The sequence below is a fragment of the Lissotriton helveticus genome, chromosome 9 (genome assembly GCF_964261635.1).
Source record: "Lissotriton helveticus chromosome 9, aLisHel1.1, whole genome shotgun sequence".
NCBI classification, from domain to species: Eukaryota; Metazoa; Chordata; class Amphibia; order Caudata; family Salamandridae; genus Lissotriton; species Lissotriton helveticus.
Genome location: NC_136070.1, coordinates 1,142,178,656 through 1,142,202,117, shown reverse-complemented (window position 1 = coordinate 1,142,202,117; position 23,462 = coordinate 1,142,178,656). Strand labels below are relative to the sequence as shown.

The following is a 23,462-nucleotide window of genomic DNA, read 5'->3' as shown; positions in this document are numbered from 1 at the left end:
ACATCGTCTGTACGATGTGGGGGAACAAATCGGGAAACCTGCTGGCATGGCTGAGTAGGAAGGAAAGAGATGCCCGATGGGTGGAACGGGTTTGAGACATACAAGGGAACCTGACGAGGTCCGATATTCAGATTGCTGAAGCCTTTGCTATGCACTATCAACTCTTCCATGACGCACAAGACTTAGGGACACAGGAAGATGCCCTGCAATATATGGCACACTTAGACCTCCCAATGCTGGCTGCCAAGGACCTTGATGACTTGGAGGCCGCCATCACGATAGATGAAGTGAAGAAGGCCCTCGCTAAACTGCGTGCGGGGAAATCCCCTGGCCCAAATGGATACCCGGCAGAGGTTTTTATTCGAACAGCAGACCTTCTGGCCCGACACCTGCTGGGACTCTTTGAAGGGGCGATACAGGATGTGGGACTCCCTCCGGACCTCCGCATGGCCACGATAATCCCGATCTATAAGGAAAGTAAACCACCAGATGAATGCTCGTCCTATCGCCCTATCTCCCTTTTAAATATCAAAGTGAAGTTATTGGCGACAGTGTTAGCCCTCAGACTGAGGAGGGTCATACCAGAACTAGTACATCTGGATCAAACTGGGTTCCTTCCGGGTAGGGCCACTAGATTTAACCTCCGACGGACCCACAACTGGCTACAGGAGGTAGGAAAGAGACGGGATCCTCATTGGTTTCTGTCGCTCGACGCCGAAAAGGCATTCAATGCGGTCCACTGGCCTTTTTTGGAGGGAGTCCTGGTGCGACTAGGTTTTGGTCCGAAGTTCAGGCAGTGGGTACAACTGCTATACACGGACCCTAGAGCCAAGGTTAAGGTAAATGGGACCGTATCATGGGACTTCCAAGTGAGGCGGGGGACCAGACAGGGGTGCCCCCTATCACTCTTGATTTTCACGCTGACGATCGAGGTACTCGCGGCAGCAATTAGGCAAAATGCAGACAGAGGTTTTCAACTGGGGCCACATGATACCACGGAGGAAAAAATATCCCTTTACGCTGATGACGTCCTCCTATACATAACGCACCCAGAAACGACGATACCGGCACTGTTCGCAGAGCTGGAAAGATACTGAGCCCACGCAGGCTACAGGATAAACTAGCATAAGTCAGTCCTATATGATCCTCGGGGACAAAAGCAATTGACGAGCCTCCCGGAGAGGTTACAGACGACTAGTGAGAGCTTTACCTATCCGGAGTGTTTGTGACGCTCGACAGTGGCCGCTCATACGACAAGAATATCAGACGGATAGTGCATAACTTTATAGAAGATGCGAGTAGATGGAGACTCCTACCCCTTACAATCCTCCCCTTACAATCCTAGGCCGTGCGGCCACGTTTAAAATGATGACGCTGCCCAAGCTCCTGTATGCATTTCAAAACGAGTACTACCCCCTCCCCCGTAGGGTGTTCACGGAAACCAATGCGGAATTGAGAACCTTTCTCTGGTTAGGTAAGAAACCACGGGTAGCACTGACGACTCTGCAGAGGCTCCAATAAGGTGGAGGGATCTCACTTCCCAGTACAGTATCGAGGCCTATTATTGGGTGGAACACTTGGTGCCCATCAACGATTGGTTCCACGCCCCGGCCCTACACCCCACATATGCACTTGAAAGATACACGATGGGCACCCGCCCGTACAACTATTATTTATATGGGGGCGAAGGGGAGCCTGCTGCCGGCCACTAGACTTACGTTGATGGTCTGGAACCGAGCGAATAAGAACATAGGCTGGGTGAAGAGGCCCACCAGGCAAACGCCGTTGTGGCATAGCACCTGGCTCCAGGAACTGAATAAATTGAAGGGGTTTAAGAGGTGGGACGACATAGGGATCTCGACGCTCGGGGACGTGACAGCCAAAGGGGAACTGAAGTCGTTCCAAGCGTTGCGGGCAGACTTTGGCCTGCTCCGCACGCAATACTTTAAATATGCGCAACTGAGACATGCCTGACGGGCGGAGGGGATCCCAGTGGGCACACTCCCTGAATATACACCATTAGAAGGCCGCCTGCTCCAAGAACAGGTACAGGAAAGGGCGGTATTGCTTACATACAGGACTCTTATGAATAACATGCCAGATGACCTGGGCACCCTTAGAAGTAAGTGGGAGAGGGATGTGGGTGAAATGGACACGGTAGACTGGGACACTGTTCTCATGCATCCAAGGGAGGTAGCTATTAAATCCCAGGTGAGGCCATTCAATTCAACGTCCTTCATAGGACCTATTTTGATAGGGTGCGCTTACACAAAATGGGAAGAGCTGGGGATGCGAACTGCCTGAGATGTGGTCAAGAGGGGGGGGGGATTTCTACCACATAATCTGGTCCTGTCTGATGATTCAGGTTTACTTGACGGGGATCCTGAGAGAATTAGGGGAGGTGCTGGAGACTTCACTGCCAATTGACCCTAAATTAGTCCTGTTGGGTATGACCAACGATGTCGATCTTGCACGCCCGCTCTTCATCTTCCTTGCTCTGGCCTTGGTGGTAGCAAAGAGGGATGTGGCAAAAAAGTGGGGGGCAGCCACGACACCGCAGCTGGAGGAATGGCGGAGAGGTCTGGATCTCTATATGGCAGCCGAAAGGGTCACCTATAAGGCACGGGGCTGCCCTAAGAAATTTGGTAGAGTATGAAGTAAATGGCGGAAATATCATGGCCTCGATGGGGGGATATGAAAAGGGGAAATGGGATAAGGCGCGTCCACAGATATGAGTGCATCGTAAGGCAGTTGGCCATGGCACTACTGCCTTGGGCCAGGAAAGCTCTGGTGAAGTTGCTTGAATAATATTGTATTGATTTTAATGGTGAGGCTCGGTGGGTGGGGGGTTGGGGGACGGGATGTGCTGACCGATGATGACATGATTGTATTGTTGTTACATGATAAAATGCAAATAAAAATATTGTAATTTTTTTTTTTTTTAAAGTATCCATCAGAAAGAAATGCAATTCAGTGTATCAGCCCTCATATACAGAAAAAAATATTGTGTTTACGATTGAATGACATGAAAGTTAATATGAGAGGTTGATTGGTGAAATGAAATGAAAAATGAAGTGCGGGTAAACAAAGTTTAGGACACTTGATTTAGGAGAACAGTTTCCCCGTAAACACTTACAGTTTGTAAGGTAGAAAAGGAAGGGTTGCTGACTTCATATTAGCGTAGCACAAAAGTTTTCCTTTATTTAAAAGCTGTCCACGCCACAAGGTATAGTTCAAATGTTCTAGAAAAAAAAAAGAAAATATATCTGTAGTGCTGTCAAAGTGTCATACCTTTCAAGTTCAACTGAAGCAAATATTGTAATATATATTACAAAGACAATTATAATGCCTGCTTTAAATATTTCATGATGGAAAACATTGATAAATGGCAAATGACTCGACTTGTTGAACATTAGCAGCAAGGAAAAGTTACTTATTTGAAACTAGGGCTATATCTACGGTAAATAATAACTGTCATTTCATAATTGCGATTGTTACCAAATCGCAATTGGGAAATCTTAATCCTATGTCAGGACCAGAGGCTCAGATTATGCCTTCTTCCTTCGTTTTATTTAATCAGTAGCCATTTTGAAACACAACAAAGCTACCTTTCCCATGAACAGCAGGGAAATAGGCAAAAGTTCAGAACAGAAGTCCTTCATATCTGTCTGCAGTCCTGTCCCAACTTGGTCCTACTACTCTGTTCACTCCTCCTCTTTCTTTGCTGCTCAGCAGCAAGTTAAGTGGTTTTTAGGGCTCGGACTCCTTCACAGTGAAACTGGGAGGAGTTTGAGAACTAATGTTAAAGGAGAAAAAAAAGTATCTCCTAGGGCCTTGGAGAGAGAAATTCCACACATTCCTTACCGTTTTCTGTCATCTGGTCAGTGATTCGTCTTCCTTGTGTTTTCGTTTTAATAGGCTTGAAGTGATAGGGTAAATGTAGTTTTGTTCCGCCATTTTGGGCATATTTCGTGCGTGCTTGCGCAAAGAAGTACATAAATTATAATTAGGAGCTGTCAGGGTGCCTCCGTTAGTGAATACAGATGGCCGGGCGCGTTCACAATTCTGCAATTTAAGTTAACAGTTCGAGGCTCCGTGACACCAGTCGTAAATTAACTTACTTGCTCTCGTTGAGGCTCTGTATCCCTTGGACATCCTGGGATGAAACCAGGAAGAGGGGATGGCTGATGCCCCCCGCTCAAAGACCCTCACACTCGATAACATTAAGTAGTTTATTCATTGTAAATAGAAATAAACTAAATTCATTACATTTGCAGGCATATTAGCACATGAAACCCACACAAATATTGTAGTTATACATGGATTTTTTACTATTTAAAAAGTGTAGTTGCTGTATTAATCTGCTGCTGTTGCTTCCGGGTTACGAGCTGAGTGTGCTGTGGCGTAGCGGGCGAGCAAGTGTGCAGGGGCCGTAGATAGTCGCGGTGACGGATTCATTTCAGGAGCTGAGGTCCCTGTGCAGTGGCGGTAACAGTGAGTGGTGGGTGCAGGTGCATCGCGGATCTGCCAGTGCCACGCCATGCTGCATATCGCTGTCCTGTCCTTTCCTGTTCCAGCTCAGCCAAAGAGAAAAGGCAATATCCGCACCCAACTGTACCATGACGTTGTGCGGGCCAGCTCCGCCCCTCATGCCTCCGGTGCCTCGGTGGAGAAGAAAGAAAAATAATTAAATAAATAAACCTGGGGCTTCGACTTGGATCCAGCATCAGTGCCTAACTTCTGTTCTGCCCCCTTGGCCCCTGGCATCTTTTCCAACTTTTCCCTCTGCTTGTCTGCTAGCAAAACAGGAAAAAAGTGACTTGCCATCCAGCGTGCTGCACAGCCTCTTCCTGTTTTAGTGCATGTGTGGGTGTGCCAGTAGTCCGCGTCTGGTGAGGTTGGTCCTGGTTTTCTGTGGAGGCGGCCCGGTTAGAATGGAGTGCAGCTTGTAGGTCACCATGAGACCACACTCTACAGCCCCCCAACTCACCACGCTGTACAGACTCCTCTAAATTTCTGCCATAGGCAGACCCAGCTGCATCGGTACTAGGTGGGGGGCGAGCATCTTTCGGGGCATGTGGCAATTGCCTGGCTGTGAAGGAGAGGGTTGTAGTGTGAAGAGGGCAACAGCAGATCACGAAGAGGTGCGTCGTCTTCGGAGGATTAATAAGATGTACTCCAGCTGCTTACGCTCCAGTCTCTTATTTGCGCCCTCAGGGTCCCGTCACCGAGCCCCAAGGATCTCTCCCTGGCTTATCAGGTGTTACCTCTAACCACTCCAGTTCTCAAACACTGTTAAAGACCAATGGCGGAAGAAGCCCAGAGCTTGCCTGTCCCACTTGAAATCTCACCCCCCATGTTTTTACTACCAGTGGCGGTGGAAGTCCAGGGGTGCAGCAGGTGCAGTGACACCGGGGCCTCGAGGGTCTCACTTAATCCAGACAGTGCTGTATTTTACTACGAGTGGCTGTGAGGGTGCAGCAGGTGCAGTGACACCGGGGCCTTGAGGGTCTCCCTTAACCCTGACAGTGCTGTATTTTACTAGCTGTGGGTGTCCAGGGGTGCAGCAGGTGCAGTGACACCGGGGCCTCGAGGGTCTCCTTTAACCCAGACAGTGCTGTATTTTACTACCAGTGGCTGTGAGGGTGCAGCAGGTGTAGTGACACCAGGGCCTCGAGGGTCTCCCTTAACCCAGACAGTGCTGTATTTTACTACCAGTGGCTGTGAGGGTGCAGCAGGTGCAGTGACACCGGGGCCTCGAGGGTCTCCCTTAACCCTGACAGTGCTGTATTTTACTACCAGTGGCTGTGGGTGTCCAGGGGTGCAGCAGGTGCAGTGACACCGGGGCCTCGAGGGCCTCACTTAACCCTGACAGTGCTGTATTTTACTACCAGTGGCTGTGGGTGTCCAGGGGTGCAGCAGGTGCAGTGACACCGGGGCCTCAAGGGTCTCCCTTAACATCGACAGTGCTTTATTTTACTACGAGTGGCGGTGGAAGTACAGGGGTGCAGCAGGCCTCACTTTACCCTGACAGTGCTGTATCTTGCTATCAGTGGCTGTGAGGGTGCAGCAGGTGCAGTGACACCGGGGCCTCGAGGGTCTCCCTTAACACTGACAGTGCTGTATTTTACTACCAGTGGCTGTGAGGGTGCAGTGACACCAGGGCCTCGAGGGTCTCCCTTAACCCAGACAATGCTGTATTTTACTACCAGTGGCTGTGAGGGTGAAGCAGGTGCAGTGACACCGGGGCCTCGAGGGTCTCCCTTAACCCAGACAGTGCTGTATTTTACTACCAGTGGCGGTGGAAGTCCAGGGGTGCAGCAGGTGCAGTGACACCGTGGCCTCGAGGGTCTCACTTAATCCAGACAGTGCTGTATTTTACTACCAGTGGCTGTGAGGGTGCAGCAGGTGCAGTGACACCGGGGCCTTGAGGGTCTCCCTTAACCCTGACAGTGCTGTATTTTACTACCAGTGGCTGTGGGTGTCCAGGGGTGCAGCAGGTGCAGTGACACCGGGGCCTCGAGGGTCTCCCTTAACCCAGACAGTGCTGCATTTTACTACGAGTGGCGGTGGAAGTCCAGGGGTGCAGCAGGTGGAGTGACACCAGGGCCTCGAGGGTCTCCCTTAACCCAGACAGCGCTGTATTTTACTACCAGTGGCTGTGAGGGTGCAGCAAGTGCAGTGACACCGGGGCCTTGAGGGTCTCCCTTAACCGTGACAGTGCTGTATTTTACTAGCAGTGGCTGTGGGTGTCCAGGGGTGCAGCAGGTGCAGTGACACCGGGGCCTCGAGGGTCTCCTTTAACCCAAACAGTGCTGTATTTTACTACCAGTGGCTGTGAGGGTGCAGCAGGTGCAGTGACACCAGGGCCTCGAGGGTCTCCCTTAACCCAGACAGTGCTGTATTTTACTACCTGTGGCTGTGAGGGTGCAGCAGGTGCAGTGACACCGGGGCCTTGAGGGTCTCCCTTAACCCCGACAGTGCTGTATTTTACTAGCAGTGGCTGTGGGTGTCCAGGGGTGCAGCAGGTGCAGTGACACCGGGGCCTCGATGGCCTCACTTTACCCTGACAGTGCTGTATTTTGCTACCAGTGGCTGTGAGGGTGCAGCAGGTGCAGTGACACCAGGGCCTTGAGGGCCTCACTTAACCCTGACAGTGCTGTATTTTACTACCAGTGGCTGTGGGTGTCCAGGGGTGCAGCAGGTGCAGTGACACCGGGGCCTCGAGGGTCTCCCTTAACCCAGACAGTGCTGTATTTTACTACCAGTGGCGGTGGAAGTCCAGGGGTGCAGCAGGTGCAGTGACACCGGGGCCTCGAGGGTCTCACTTAATCCAGACAGTGCTGTATTTTACTACGAGTGGCTGTGAGGGTGCAGCAGGTGCAGTGACACCGGAACCTCGAGGGTCTCCCTTAACCCGGACAGTGCTGTATTTTACTACCAGTGGCTGTGAGGGTGCAGCAGGTGCAGTGACACCGGGGCCTCGAGGGTCTCCCTTAACCCTGACAGTGCTGTATTTTACTAGCAGTGGCTGTGGGTGTCCAGGGGTGCAGCAGGTGCAGGGACACCGGGGCCTCGATGGCCTCACTTTACCCTGACAGTGCTGTATTTTGCTACCAGTGGCTGTGAGGGTGCAGCAGGTGCAGTGACACCAGGGCCTCGAGGGTCTCCCTTAACCCAGACAGTGCTGTATTTTACTACCAGTGGCTGTGAGGGTGCAGCAGGTGCAGTGACACCGGGGCCTCGAGGGTCTCCCTTAACCCTGACAGTGCTGTATTTTACTACCAGTGGCTGTGGGTGTCCAGGGGTGCAGCAGGTGCAGTGACACCGGGGCCTCGAGGGCCTCACTTAACCCTGACAGTGCTGTATTTTACTACCAGTGGCTGTGGGTGTCCAGGGGTGCAGCAGGTGCAGTGACACCGGGGCCTCGAGGGTCTCCCTTAACCCAGACAGTGCTGTATTTTACTACGAGTGGCGGTGGAAGTCCAGGGGTGCAGCAGGCCTCACTTTACCCTGACAGTGCTGTATCTTGCTACCAGTGGCTGTGAGGGTGCAGCAGGTGCAGTGACACCGGGGCCTCGAGGGTCTCCCTTAACCCTGACAGTGCTGTATTTTACTACCAGTGGCTGTGAGGGTGCAGCAGGTGCAGTGACACCAGGGCCTCGAGGGTCTCCCTTAACCCAGACAGTGCTGTATTTTACTACCAGTGGCTGTGAGGGTGCAGCAGGTGCAGTGACACCGGGGCCTCGAGGGTCTCCCTTAACCCTGACAGTGCTGTATTTTACTTCCAGGGGTGCAGCAGGTGCAGTGACACCGGGGCCTCGAGGGCCTCACTTAACCCTGACAGTGCTGTATTTTGCTACCAGTGGCTGTGAGGGTGCAGCAGGTGCAGTGACACTGGGGCCTCGAGGGTCTCCCTTAACCCTGACAGTGCTGTATTTTACTACCAGTGGCTGTGGGTGTCCAGGGGTGCAGCAGGTGCAGTGACACCGGGGCCTCGAGGGCCTCACTTAACCCTGACAGTGCTGTATTTTACTACCAGTGGCTAGTGGCTGTGGGTGTCCAGGGGTGCAGCAGGTGCAGTGACACCGGGGCCTCGAGGGTCTCCCTTAACCCAGACAGTGCTGTATTTTACTACCAGTGGCGGTGGAAGTCCAGGGGTGCAGCAGGTGCAGTGACACCAGGGCCTCGAGGGTCTCCCTTAACCCAGACAGTGCTGTATTTTACTACCAGTGGCTGTGAGGGTGCAGCAAGTGCAATGACACCGGGGCCTTGAGGGTCTCCCTTAACCCTGACAGTGCTGTATTTTACTAGCAGTGGCTGTGGGTGTCCAGGGGTGCAGCAGGTGCAGTGACACCGGGGCCTTGATGGCCTCACTTTACCCTGACAGTGCTGTATTTTGCTACCAGTGGCTGTGAGGGTGCAGCAGGTGCAGTGACACCAGGGCCTCGAGGGTCTCCCTTAACCCAGACTGTATTTTACTACCAGTGGCTGTGAGGGTGCAGCAGGTGCAGTGACACCGGGGCCTCGAGGGTCTCCCTTAACCCTGACAGTGCTGTATTTTACTACCAGTGGCTGTGGGTGTCCAGGGGTGCAACAGGTGCAGTGACACCGGGGCCTCGAGGGCCTCACTTAACCCTGACAGTGCTGTATTTTACTACCAGTGGCTGTGGGTGTCCAGGGGTGCAGCAGGTGCAGTGACACCGGGGCCTCGAGGGTCTCCCTTAACCCAGACAGTGCTGTATTTTACTACGAGTGGCGGTGGAAGTCCAGGGGTGCAGCAGGTGCAGTGACACCGGGGCCTCGAGGGTCTCACTTAATCCAGACAGTGCTGTATTTTACTACCAGTGGCTGTGAGGGTGCAGCAGGTGCAGTGACACCGGGGCCTCGAGGGTCTCCCTTAACCCCGACAGTGCTGTATTTTACTACCAGTGGCTGTGGGTGTCCAGGGGTGCAGCAGGTGCAGTGACACCGGGGCCTCGAGGGTCTCCCTTAACCCAGACAGTCCTGTATTTTACTACCAGTGGCTGTGAGGGTGCAGCAGGTGCAGTGACACCAGGGCCTCGAGGGTCTCCCTTAACCCAGACAGAGTAGTGAGTGCAGAGTAGTGAGTAGAGTGGTGAGTGCAGAGTGGTGAGTAGGACATCACAGGCAGCAGCTGTGCAAGCTTCTTACACTCACAAGGAGACCACAGGCAGCTGAGTTGCAAGCTTCTCCCACTCACAAGAAGGACATCACAAACAGCAGCGGTGCAAGCTTCTCACACTCACACGAAGGAAATCACAGGCAGCAGTGGTGCAAGCTGCCCTTACACACTCACAGCAGGTACTGTGCCAAGGCAGCAACAGAGCAAGAGTTCCTTACAAAGAACAGGCACAGCACAGAGATGCACAATGCAATCTTCTCATACTCCTAGGCAGCAGCGGTGCAAGCTTCTCACACGAAGGACATCACAGGCAGCAGCTGTGCAAGCTTCTTACACTCACAAGGATACCACAGGCAGCTGAGGTGCAAGCTTCTCCCACTCACAAGGACATCACAAGCAGCAGCGGTGCAAGCTTCTCCCACTCACAAGGACATCACAAGCAGCAGCGGTGCAAGCTTCTCACACTCACAAGAACGACATCACAGGCAGCAGCAGTGCAAGCTTCTTACACTCACAAGAAGGACATCACAGGCAGCAGCAGTGCAAGCTTCTTACACTCACAAGGAGACCACAGGCAGCAGAGGTGCAAGCTTCTCACACTCACAAGAAGGACATCACAGGCAGTAACTGTGCAATATTCTCACACTCACAAGGAGATCACTGGCAGTACACACCACATGAACACACTCCATAACACATAGCAACAATACATTGGCATTTACAATGCCATTAGCTCAAACTCAAATAAATCCGAGCCCGATTGCATTTCTAATGCTTGTTCTTTCTTGTCCTGTTGCCGGGTTGACTTGATATCTCCCGTTTTCTGGGAGCGCTTGACTTTATCTGTTTTCTCCACAGATTCCCTCGGTTGCAGGATTCACTTGCATACCTTACGTGACTTTAATGCCTGTTTTTTACTGCAGTGAGGTCCTCCCACCGCTTGGGGGGCGCTATGGCATCTCTATGGGCAACACGTCTTTGGCACTCTGAATAGAGTGCTGACCAGCGCTGTCCCGTGGAGAGCCCAGAGTCGTCCCCAGCCAGCTGTGAGAAACCGACATGGACGTTCCTGGCCAAGTTTGTTTAAGGACCCTAAGAACGGTATCAACTGGTCCTGGCGCACCTGCCAGGACAAGCTCCGGTCCGCCGTGGGCCCTTTGACCAAGATCCTAGACATGGCCGAGGGGGCTATAGACTCGGGTTCTTTGATCTCCCCGAAACTGTTGTCGGGATGGGCGCAGCGCGCCATCATATTCCTGGAGAACGCGAAAGGTGCGCTCTCTACAGAGCAGCATTGCTCTCTTTAAATAAAGGTGGACCCTAAGGGAGGTTTGTTTGGGGACCCCTTTGTTAAAGACCGTAGTAAGTTTGTGGCGACGTTCACCTCACTGGCCTGTCCAACATTTGCAGGGTCTTTACCCCTCAGGTTTTCAATGGGGCGTGGAGTGGCAGTGGAGTGGCAGGGGCGTGGAGTAGAAGGGGCGTGGAGTGGCAGGGAGTGGTCGTGGCAGGGACTAGTCGACTCCTACTTCAACCCTGACAAGGGACAAGGCTTGCCAGCATGGGCATATCAGGACAACGCATGCTTCAATGCGTACTACCTACCTTACCAGAGGACAGAAGTTCCAAGGCCGTGGAGGCTACAGAGGTCAGTACAACCCCTCTGGCACAGATGTGTGCTACCTTCGGTGCGCCTGCGAGTGGGAGGTCGGTTGGCACTCTTCCTCCCGGCTTGGGCTTCTATCACAAGCGACGCCTGGGTACTTCAAACAGTGCAGGGCTTCTAGGTGGAGAGCTACGGCTGTCCTCATTAGCTGACCCTCCCAATCCCATTTCTTTTTCCCAGCGTGACACAGAATTGATAGCAGGCTAGGTCTCTGCCTGTATTCAAAAAGGGGAGATTTTCTGTTCAGAAGTGTACTCCAATGGGTTTGTCAGCAATATTTTCCTGGTGGACAAGGCTGACTGGGCCGGAGACCAGTGATCAACTTGAAGGGCTTCAACAAGTGGGTGGTATATCGCCACTTCAAAATGGAGGGTATCCACCTTCTCCGGGACATGTTGAGGCCTCTCGACTGGGTGGTCCGGCTATACCTGAAGGACGCATACCTCATGGTCCCAATCTTTCTTCCTCACCGCTGTTTCCTGCAGGTCAGGTGGGACTACCAGGTCTTGGAGTTCGCCACTCTGCCTTTCGGGCTATCCTCGGTGCCGTTGTTGTTTCACAAAGGTCCTAAGGCCGGCGGTGGAATTCCTAAGGGCGCAAGGCATACGGATGATACTCTACCTGGACAACATGCTCTTTCTGGCCCAGTGTCCAAACAAGCTGAACCAACACTTGCAGCCAGGGGTGACGTTTTTGCAGAGGTTGGAGTTAATTATAAACTAAAAGAATCCCTTCTGACCCCGGTTCAATGTGCAACCTTTTTGGGGTTCACAATAGACAGTCTACTCTACCCTGAGCCTTCCAGCCCGGAAGATGGCGAAGATAAGGCACGAGCTGCGCCAGAGCTTGGCCAAGCTCCAAACTTCTCTGCGCCACCTTGCTTGCCCGGTAGGCCTCCTCTCCTCCTCAATTCAGGCCATCTTTCCTGGCCGCTTGCAGTATTGTGCGATACAGCGCCTCAAAGCACACCATCTCAGAAAGGGGCAGACTTATTCTCAATCCCTGTCCCTGACAGCGGAGTTGAAAGAGGAGATAGTTTGGTGGCTCATCCACATGGAGGCATGGAACAGGAGAGCAATCTTCGGGTCTGCCCTGGACATCGTGATCGAGTCAGATGCCAGTCGTTCTGGCTGGGGTGCCACATGTGGGGATTTTTCCACAGGTGGCGCTTGGTCCACACATGAACAATCCTTGCACATCAATTGCCTGGAGTTCCTGGAGGGTTCGTTTGTGGTGCAGTGCTGGAACAAAGACAGGGTGCAATCTTGCGTGCTTCTCAAAATGGACAATAGTTTTGCAGTCAGTACATCAACCATCTGGCTGTACCAGACCCCGCGCCCTGGAAAACCTAGCCAAAGATTTTTGGAACTTTTGCCTAGCAAAGTCACAGCGGAGTATTTCCCGGATCGGTTGAACAAGGTGGCAGGCTGGCACTCTCGCCATCTTAGACTCCAGTGTTTGGAAGAGAGGTGGGTTCCCTTTTAATTCGATCTGTTTGCATCATGTCTGGATCATCAGTTGGCGAGATTTTTCAGTTGGAGGCCAGATCCTCAGGCGGAGGAGATGGGTGCGTTCCTCCAGGACTGGCAGCGGGAGCAGGGCTACACATTCCCTCCTTTCTCAATCAGGGGGGATCTCCACCCAAGTATGCCGCCAGCAGCTGGAGATTGTGTTGATTACCCCTCTTTAGAGATCTAAGTGTGGTTTTCGGTTCATCTGAAACTTTCTTGGGATTCACCAAACCGAATCCCCCATTTTCCTCACACCCTGCAGAATCCAGATCTCAATACTCATCGCCTAGTGGTGGAAGAGACGTTACGGATGATGGCTTGGCGGATCTCAGGTGACGTTGGTCGCTCCCAGGCTTTTCGGGACACACAGAGTCATTCCTATCCAGAGCATGGGCAGACAACGCAACCAAGAGGTACCGATCTGCCTGGAACAGATGGCGCCGCAGGAGGCGGGGATTGAAACTAAGGTGTTTGGTGCTCACTCAGCTAGAGGGTGTTGGCCTCAAAGGCGTTTTCTCTCGGAGCGTGTTTTGGAAGACTTGTTCCACACTTCTGATTGGTCCTTGGACTCCACCTTTAAGAGGTTTTACTTTAAGCCAGTGCTGGAAGTAGCTGAATTGGTAGTAGAGAAGCTTTAAACTAGTAGAATCTGAGCCTTCAGTCCTGACAATGAATGAAAATGTGCCTAGGAGTAGTACAGGTAAGTTTAAATTCTATTAAGGACACAGAGGTGAAGATTATCCCACCTGGCGACCAAGAAGGACGCGGACCGTCCCTGTTCTGGTGTAACTCACTCGATTTAATGGTTAAAGGAGAATTATGTTTCATTGTTGAATTGTACCTGTAGTCATGCTTTGCATGCTAAAGTTCTTTTTGATGAATGTTCTTCGATACACTCCGTTTGAAGTGATTTTCTGACGATGCCCATTTTTACAGGGAATGATGGGTCGCAACAGGATGCATGAAGTTTGTTCTGCCTGTTCATGCGAAGAAAGAGGAGTGAATAGAGAAGTAGGACCAAGTTGGGACAAGACCGCGGACAGAGAAGGAGGACTTATGTTCTGAACTTTTACCTATTTCCCTGTAGTTGAGGGGAAAAGTAGCTTTGCTGTGTTTCAAAAAGGCTGCTGATTTAATAAAGCGAAGGAAGGCGGCATAATCCGCGCCTCTGTGTCCTTCATTGAATTGAAACTTACCTGTACTACAGCTAGGCAAATTTTCTTTCCTAGTGAACCAAGTGTCAGTCACAGCGGATTCCTAATGGGTTAGCCCCGTGGTTCCCAAAATGTGCGCCGCGGCACCCCGGTGCGCCGCCATGAGGTGCCAGGGGCGCCGCGCGCACGTTGTGGGAAAGTGAAGTTTTGTGTGTCAGCTGTTAATCATGTGTCCCCTGCATATTTTGTGTTTGACTTCGACTGCTTGACTTTAACTCGGTCAGTGGAGCCAGCCTTTTCATACCAACATGCATGTTTGAAAAAAAGCGAGCAAAAGGACAAGGTAATGGCAACAAAAGCCTCATTTACAATTCATGGTCTTTTAAAGACCTGTTAAGTACTCGAGTGCAGCTGCAATTTAGATGCTCGCCAGCCCAGGAAGACGTGTCAGCCCGGGCTGACACACACGACGGGGTCGGGGTGGGGGGGGTCGGGGTGGGTTGGGGGGGGTTCTTTCTCTGTGTCATCAAACAAAATCAGAACGCCCAAGTGAATTCGAAGGTTCTGGGATTCCCTTTCTGGCTTCCATTTCCTTTTGTTTACAATTTTCAGTGTTAAACTGCATAATGGGTTCTTATTGTTGAAGTGATCCTGCAGTTTAGGAATGAATCTTGCTTATTGAATGTTGACTGGCGCACCTAGTTCCCTCATTTGTGTGATTTACGGATTCATTGTTCTCCACATGAGTAAAATTATTAATCAAACGCCATGTCGATCTTCGGCCCAACCTCCGTTTTACACATGCACCACCACCATTATTTTTACTAAATTTCTCAGTAAAAATAATGCTGGTGGTACAGCTGTAAAACGGAGGTTGGAGCGAAGATCAGCATGGTATTTGAATACTAATTTTACTGTAAAAAGGCGGGCTCCATGGAGCTCATTGCATCGTTGGACTGCATTTTATGAATGCCGTCCATCCCTCCCACCTAAAGAGCCCTTGAGCTCACAGCGTCACCGCACGCCTTGATCCACCACGAGCTCTGTCTTATGAGCTTCCTCAGCCCTGACAGAACACGCAGCGTCATCGTACGCCCTGTGCCCCTCCTCGAGCCCCCGCAGTGGCGTATGTATTATTTAAACCAGGCAATTAATTGTGTTAAGTCCTGATGATGATCCCTTGTAACTAGAGCGCGGGATCGAAACTTCGACTCTTTCTAGTAGACATACATCTGACCATTATATATTATTGTATGTATGTGCTACTCTGGTGAACCTGTTAACACTGATTTTAAAAAGTGCCCAGAACGCTCACTCCTTTTGCCTGAAGAACCTTCTTTCCTATTGTATTCTTTCTTTTCCTTTAATTGTGTCTACTTCTTCAGTACGGTGCAGGACTGTGCCTTACTGCAAAAATTGTTTGTTGCTAATATATTCAGACTCCAAATTTTTATTTTTTATTTTTTTAAAGACGTTTATTACATTCTTTCAGCTATACACAGCGTCTTGCCCACAACCCTGAGGCTGGCCGCTATTTACCATATGTACTTATCACAACATTAACGCAGTGTTAACGACCATCCTCGTCAAGTCGTAAATCGTGTATACATCAGCTTAATACATTCGTATAGTAATGTTCACAGACCTAGTCCGTCTTATTTTATATCTAACAACCATAACTTGTCTCTATCAAAATTAGGATTAAACCAGTCAGTCTCAATATCCTACAGGGTTACACATTACAAGCATTTTGAAATGGGTCCTAAGTACAACTATCTTACTATGGAAACATTTCCTATCTCAAGCTATACCCCTAGTCTTGCTTGGGACACACTGCGTCTCCCCTCATCGAGCACAACATACCTAGTGATTGCAACTACTAACCCCCCCTAGGTGCATTCCGAGTCACAGAAGCCATATCACATTTTCCTTAACTACTTCTTGGCATACTTATTCCAAATACATTCCCCTCTGTGCCCCAAAACATATAGAAAGGCCATAACAGAGCAAAGTCACTGTACCACCCCCTCTACGGGTCATCATCAGGTTCTGGCAGTTCCTCCGGGGGCTCACATAAGTTCCCTCGATATTCGTTCCATTTATTCCATATTCTCGACCATTTCCCAGGGCACCCTCTATGCACATATACTGCCTTTTCTGCTACCATTGCTGAGTCCATATCATTACACCACCGTGTACATGAGGGTTTCACCCCAGATCCCCATCTCCTAGCAATGTTACGCTTTGCAATGGCCATACCCAGTGTCGCCCAGATTTGCAATCCCTTGTTCATATCAGTAGGTGACCAAATATTCAGTATACAACACTTAGGTTCAGTCTGCAATACAACCCCCGTCGCCTCCGAAATCTCAAACAAAACCTCCTCCCAATATGACTGTATTTTGGGGCAATCCCATAATATATGAAAGAAAGTCCCTGGGGATCCACAACCCCTGAGGCAAGTAGGTTCCGAGGTGCGCCCTAGCTTGTGCAGTAGAGTACGTGAATAGTACACTCTATGTAGTATTTTTAATTGTACCAGTTTCAGTCGTGAAGGTATGGTGGTCTCTCTGGGCGATGCCAGTGCATGTAACCAGTCCTCATCCGCTATGTCTCCCAGATCCACCTCCCATCGACTGCGTAGGACTACCGTGGGGTCAGGGAGATTATTGACGAGCTTCCGATATGCAAGGGAGATCGCCTTCTTATCTAAGTGGTCAGTGAGGAGTCTATCCTCCAGGGGGGAGGATGCGGCAAGAGTTGTACCTGATGGGATGGCCCCCTGCAAGGCATGTTTGATTTGGGCATATCGATAATGTTCATTTTCTCCCATTCCATACTGCTCTTGTAGTGCTGGGAATGAAATAATCTCCCCCCTTATCCATAGGTCTCCAATTGTCGAGATGCCAATTAGATCCCATTGCCTGAAACCTTTCGAATTCGCCAGCGTGCCAAGTTTGCGTGTATCCCAGAGTGGTGTGGCTAGCGTGAGGACTCCCTCCCACCCTAGAGCTCTCTGTGCAGTGTGCCAGATCTTGATTGTGTGAGCCGTAGGGCCTGTGAGTGTGTTGCGACGTTTGTCCGAGTATAGCGCCTTCATAAGTTTGTCTGGGGGGAGGACGGTCCTGTCAAGAGCGTAGGCCGGATCTTGTTGCGGGGCATGTATCCATTGATTCACCACCATAAGTTGTGCGGCCCAGTAGTATAATTTCAGACTCCAAACTTTTGATTCAACTTAAAATAAATTCCCTGTCCGGCTGGGCAAGGAAAAATATATAGCTGCCTATTGTGGTCTATATAGTATTAATTAATATTTTTGCTTTGGACCTTTGTTTCTTTACTTGACTCATACCCATGGTCCATAGCTACCTATTGGGTCCCCTTTGTTTACCTTAAAAAATGATTCCTATGCAGAGTCAGCTCATGTAGAGGGCTTTGATTAATAAAGGAGTGATCATACAGATCACTACTGATGATTTCATTGACCTCAAGCTCTCCTCAGTTAATGGTATCAGAGGCTACTACATGGTATTGTGATCCCATAGGTTATAGTACTTCCTTGAACACTCCAAGATGGATTACTATGTTCAGCATATCCCCTCTGGACCCGAATGATGCATGAAGAGGATTTACTAGTACTATGGAGCTCAAGGTAGATCTCTCCAGGGAGTAGCATTAATCAATTTAGTTCAATGCGGTCATCACCATCTTCAAGTCAAAATGCAGTCACTTACTTAAGCTGCACAGTAGAAACCTTTCTGTGGATCTCAGTTGCTCAATGTTTGGTTTTAGAGAAAATAAATCCTAATACTTAAAACCCATTGTGGCATAGTAAAAGCACCACAACCATAACTGTACATCACAATAAAAAAAAGATTGTGGACACTGAATGTATACACATTACTTTAAATAACTATTTTATTGTCTATGGAGATTCAAGAGAAATGGTCAATTAGGCAGTCATGTAATGCAGTCAATTAGCAGAATAACTTTAAACTGAGTGACATCAGTACCTCCTTTGACAGGGTCGAAAGGGTCCTGAGAATAAGGTCATACAAATTGAAATAACACTTTAAAAATCTTGAACAATTTAGAATGAACAGACTAATGTCGACATGGCTTACCCAGGTTTCTTTCCAAATTAAAGCTGTTTGATCTGAAAAGTAGAAATACATGTACTTTTGTTAAACTTCATACTATAGAGAAAAGTTTTTAGTACAGCTCCAAATAATACCCATCATAATAACCGAAAGGTATACTTTTCAAAGAAGTTAAACTGAGCTGAGGTCTCAAAACCTCTTTTTAAAGATATCATAATAATACAGTTCTAACTTATCACCATTTTAACCAACATAAAGCCAAAAACCAATGGTCTATAAATTTTAGGGATCTACAACTAAATCATTACAGCCATATCCATCGCTCGCAAGGTACTCCTCCATTCAACAGGCTTAAAAGCAGGTTTCTAGCTTGCTCTCTCTTCATATTATCTTCCTAGAAAATGTTACTCGCATGTAATGCTAGTTCAGCATCATAGGAATATTGTTTGAAGTCATCATCCAAGGTAAAAAATACTAGTCATATGAATATACAGGCACAAACTCAACAGCCCCATTAGGCTAGCTTTTATTTGGAAGTTGTCTTGCTGGCTGAGTGCTTATTGAGAACACTATACAGAGCTCAAATATTAATTGAGTATGTATTTGCTGTTCAAGCATGGAAGGACCCAGGAGATGCGAGCGTTGTTTATGTCACGAGGACTCTTACAATGCAGAACAAGGATTACAAGAAACATTTTCTTCTGCATTGTAACCAATCGTCAAACATAAAATAGATCATTCTCATCCCGCCCACCCCTCCAAAACAAACAAAACAATTGGCAAAACAATCAAGTAAATTTGGAGGTAAACTGAAGCTCCTACTAAGAGATTCTTTTTTTTTATTCAAATCATTTTTATTGAAAAAGAATATATGCAAAGGAATAGACACAAAAGTAACATGTACATGAAGTGAGCTCACATGCGCTGTCTTAAAAGAAAAATTAAGTAAGGCAGGACAATACATATTCACACAATAAAAACAGATGAACATGTGATATCAACAAAAAAGCAAACAAATAGGTCTGACTTAGGAAAGAAACAGGTCAATCAGTCGTTACATATAAAGTGATTGTTACGTTCAAGATGTCCATGTTCAGGTCCAGGTCCCTGGGACTCCAATTAGACTCAACATCATGTGAAACTATGCGAGAGTGGCAGTGCATGGGGACGGGTGGTACCACATCCTACAAACCAATACATAATAATATTCCACCCCATCACAAAATATTGTACATGACAATATCACACTGTGGAGACATACATTACATCACGGGAGATCAAATGAGAACGATGATGCATCTAGGGATTTCCAAAGTTTCTTATGGGATATGCGCCAGGGGGAGGAATGCAGCGCAGGCTTGTCAGCTCCTCTTAAAAAGGATAACCATTCTTGCCAGATTTTAAAGGACACTTCCGAAGAGTTCTTCCACTTACATAATACGACTTTACAGGCTAGAGTGAGCAATAGGTCAAGCAGTTGACGGTCATATTCGTTAACTAGTTTCGGATCAAGAACACCCAGTATGACGTAGGTGAATTCCCTTGCAGTTTTGAGACTAAAAATGTGTTCTATGCAATCAAAGATTTACCCCCAGTATAGCTTCAGAGAGGGACAGTTAAAAAGCATATGAGCCAGATCCCCAATAGCTGAGTTCCAGCAATTAGGGCTGTCTCTCAGGTGGAGTTTGAAAAGCCTATCTGGTGTCCAGTACGTTCTGTTTACGGTAGTAGCATGTACTTGGTTTGGGACAGGATTGGGGAGATTTTATTCGAGAATGCCGCGCTATGAATCTTGTCCCAGTCAAACGTCAGACATGTAGAGTTGGACTCCGCTTCCCATTTAAGTTCATTTTGTTTATGCGATTTCCTAGGTAAAGGGAGGAGGAGTTTATATGCCTTAGCGACAAAATGACCAGCTTCCATGATATGTGGTATCGGAGTCAGAAGCCAAGGGGTATAGGGCTTGAAGGAGCGCGCCGAGAGGGGGACTTTCAGTTTTCAAGAAGTCATAAAAATCTATAGCTGTTAGGTTGTGTAGAGACTGAAGCGATGAGAACGGCAAAGGATGTGTCCCCTCATATAGGTCACTCACTAGGTTGATGCCTTTCCCAGACCAGGATTCCCAGTGGAGAAGTTTTCCTTCAATTTTAAGGGAGGGATTTCGCCACAAGGACACCAGGGTAGATTTTTGGATTTGTGAGATTTTTCTAGCCTTAAAAGGGCACGCGTTGTATTAAGCAGAATGTATTTGGAGTGAGACAGGTGGGAGAGATGGATTAGTTACTTACCTGTAATCCTAGTTCTCTTCCAGGGGTATCCTCATCAAAGTCATAAGCATTAGAATATTCCCGCCCATGAGCGGGACCCCGGAAACACTATATTATATGTGCCCCATATATATGTATATATATATATATATATATATATATATATATATATATATATATATATATATATATATATATATATATATATATATATATATATATATATATATATAAATATATAAACATGCAATAGCAGCCAAATAAAAACAGAGCTGAAATATGCTGTAAAGAATTTCCACCATACATGAGTAATAAGCATTAGAAACATGAGAAACAACACAAAGTTTGTTTTAGAAACTGTTTTAATGCTCAGAAAGCAGTAGAAATTCTCATAACTCACTGGAAGCATAGAAAGCTCCCAGGCTGCATTGCAAACACACAGTCTAAAAAGACTGAAAAGCTAACCTGTAGCTGCATAGCAATAAACTGACACCGTGCCTTTAAGGCACCCATGACCCCCAGTATCCCATCATGCCTCAGGGGTGACAGTTAGGTCAGTTGTTCTTTTCGGAGACTGAAAATAAACCCAGTAACAGATAGGTTAACAATATCTCCTTATTAAAGAATGTCCTTTGCCCGGGGAGGTGGGAGGGTTGCTTATGACTTTGATGAGGATACCCCTGGAAGAGAACTAGGATTACAGGTAACTAATCCTTCTCTTGCAGCGGATCCTCATCAATAGTCATAAGCATTAGAATAGAATAGCGAGCCTCACCTCATCTCCCTGCGGGCAAAGGAGTAACAATACAGTAATAACCATATTAAGCCTAGTAACCACTAAGCTCGTACAGGCCGTAGGCTACCCAAATAGATTCCTCAAAGAGGCTTGTCCTACTTGAGTATCGGCCCTGGAATCAGATTCTAGGCAGTAATGCCTTGTAAAGGTATGAACTTATTTCCATGTCGCAGCTTTGCATATCTCGGACATTGGAATGTCGTGCAAGAAAGCTACTGTAGCGGCCTTCCCTCTAGTGGAATGCGCTTTGGGTGACCCCAACAAAGGCTTGCCTGCAAGCTGATAGGCCAATTTAATGCACGAGACAATCCATCTCGCGATGGACCTCTTGGCCGCTGGAAAACCTGTTCGCATTGAACCATAGTTCACAAACAGTTGATCAGTTTTCCTAATCCCTTTGGTCATTTCCAAATAGAACTTGAGCACTCTCTTAAGATCTAAGGAGTGAAGTGACCGCTCGGCTGGGGTCGTAGGATTTGGAAAAAACGAAGGGAGGGAAATGGACTGATTTATATGAAAATCAGAAATGACTTTAGGCAAGAAAGATGGATGAGCCCTTAGGACTACTCTATTGTGATGAAAAACAGTATATGGTTCTTTCGCACAGAGCGCTTGAATGTCGCTTACTCTGCGCGCAGAGGTAATCGCCACCAAAAAGGCCGCCTTCCAAGAGAGATGTTGCAAAGAGGCCTTGTGGATGGGCTCAAAAGGAGGTAACATTAACCTGGATAGAACCAGGTTCAATTCCCATGGAGGAGAAGGGTTTCGCACAGGAGGATACACTTTTTTCAACCCCTGGAGGAAGTCCTTAACCACTGGAACCTGAAAGAAAGACATCTGATCAGGTGATTTTCTGTATGCTATTATGGCTGACAAATGCACCCTAATAGAAGCGTACTTTAAACCAGCAGTTGCCAGGGAAAGGACGTATGGCAAGATGACGTCCTCCTGCCCTTTAGTCGGATCTAGGTGATGATCCCTACACCATAAGTAAAACCTTTTCCACTTGAACGCATAGGACGCTCTCGTGGAAGGCCTCTTAGCCTCTTTTAAAATGTTCATGCATTCAGGAGGTAAGTTCAAATGTCCATATTGCTGGACCTCAGGAGCCATGCTGTTAGGTTCAGTGATGGGAGGTTGGGATGCATTATCCTCCCGTTCATCTTGCTCAACAGGTCCGGCCTGCAAGGGAGTCGTCTGTGTGGACACATAGATGTAGAAGGTCCGGGTACCACCACTGCCGCGGCCAATCCGGAGCTATCAGGATCATTTCCATGTTCGACCTGCGGAGCTTGGAAACTACTCTCGTAATCAGAGCCAGGGGAGGAAACGCGTAAGCGAATGTCCCTGACCAATCCATCAGTAGAGCATTCCCCTGCGTCCCTGGCCGGTGGAACCTGGACGCGAAGGCGTGGCATTTGGCGCTTTCGTCGTCTGCAAACAAGTCTATGGTTGGACGACCCCAGCAACGAAAAAGCTCTTCTACTACTTCGTCTTTTAGCACCCAGTCTGGCTGATCTTCGAAGTGCCTGCTGAGTGCGTCTGCTTTTACGTTCAACTCGCCTGGAAGGTGCACTGCCACTACCGTGAGGCCTCGAGAGAGGAGCCAATGCCAGATTGCCTGAGCCTCTCGAGAAAGTGGGCGAGACCTTGTGCCTCCTTGTTTGTTCAGATAGAATATGGTGGTCGTATTGTCCGTCTGAACTAGGACTGAGTTGGACTCTATCGCTGGAAAGAAAGCTTTGAGAGCCAGGAATACCGCTCTGAGCTCCAGCATATTGATGTGGTATGTCTGCTCCTGCGCAGACCACTGGCCTTGAATTTGAAGCAGACCCATGTGCGCTCCCCAGCCTTGCAGAGAGGCATCCGTCACTATAGACTGGGATGGAAGAGGTTGGTGAAACAGTACCCCCACCAGTAGATTCTTTCTCCGAGTCCACCATTTGATGGCATCTTTCGTCGCTTGGGAAAGCATGATACGATCTTCCCAATGCCCTGTCGCTTGGTCCCACTGATACTCCAGAGCCTGCTGTAGAGGACGCATTCTCAGCCTGGCGTTTGGGATGAGAAAAATGCAGGACGCCATGGAACCCAGCAGGGATGCTACTTGTCGGGCTGTTGGAAGCCGAGACTCTAGCAGGAGTCCACATTTCTGACTCATGGAAAAAAGTCTCTCCTCCGAAGGAAACGCTTTTCCCACTTTTGTGTCCAGAACGGAGCCTAGGTAGTGGATGGACTGTGTAGGCCGCTGGACTGACTTCTCCAGGTTCACATGGAGGCCGAGCCTGCGCAACTGGTGCAGACACAGATGTAGATCGTGCT

General features: G+C 48.8%; 1 protein-coding gene across 4 annotated transcripts in view; it reads right to left on the bottom strand.

Moving 5' to 3' along the window:
- LOC144782290 (protein TASOR-like) overlaps positions 1-23,462 on the bottom strand; it is an 865,833-nt gene that overhangs the window by 672,667 nt on the left and 169,704 nt on the right. For all 4 annotated transcript variants that reach the window (XM_078661579.1, XM_078661582.1, XM_078661580.1 and 1 more), the window contains exons 6-7: positions 18,102-18,133; positions 3,137-3,242 (exon numbers count right to left, since the gene is read on the bottom strand). In XM_078661579.1, coding sequence (XP_078517705.1) covers positions 3,137-3,242; positions 18,102-18,133 — 138 coding nt within the window. The remainder of the gene's footprint in view (positions 1-3,136; positions 3,243-18,101; positions 18,134-23,462) is intronic.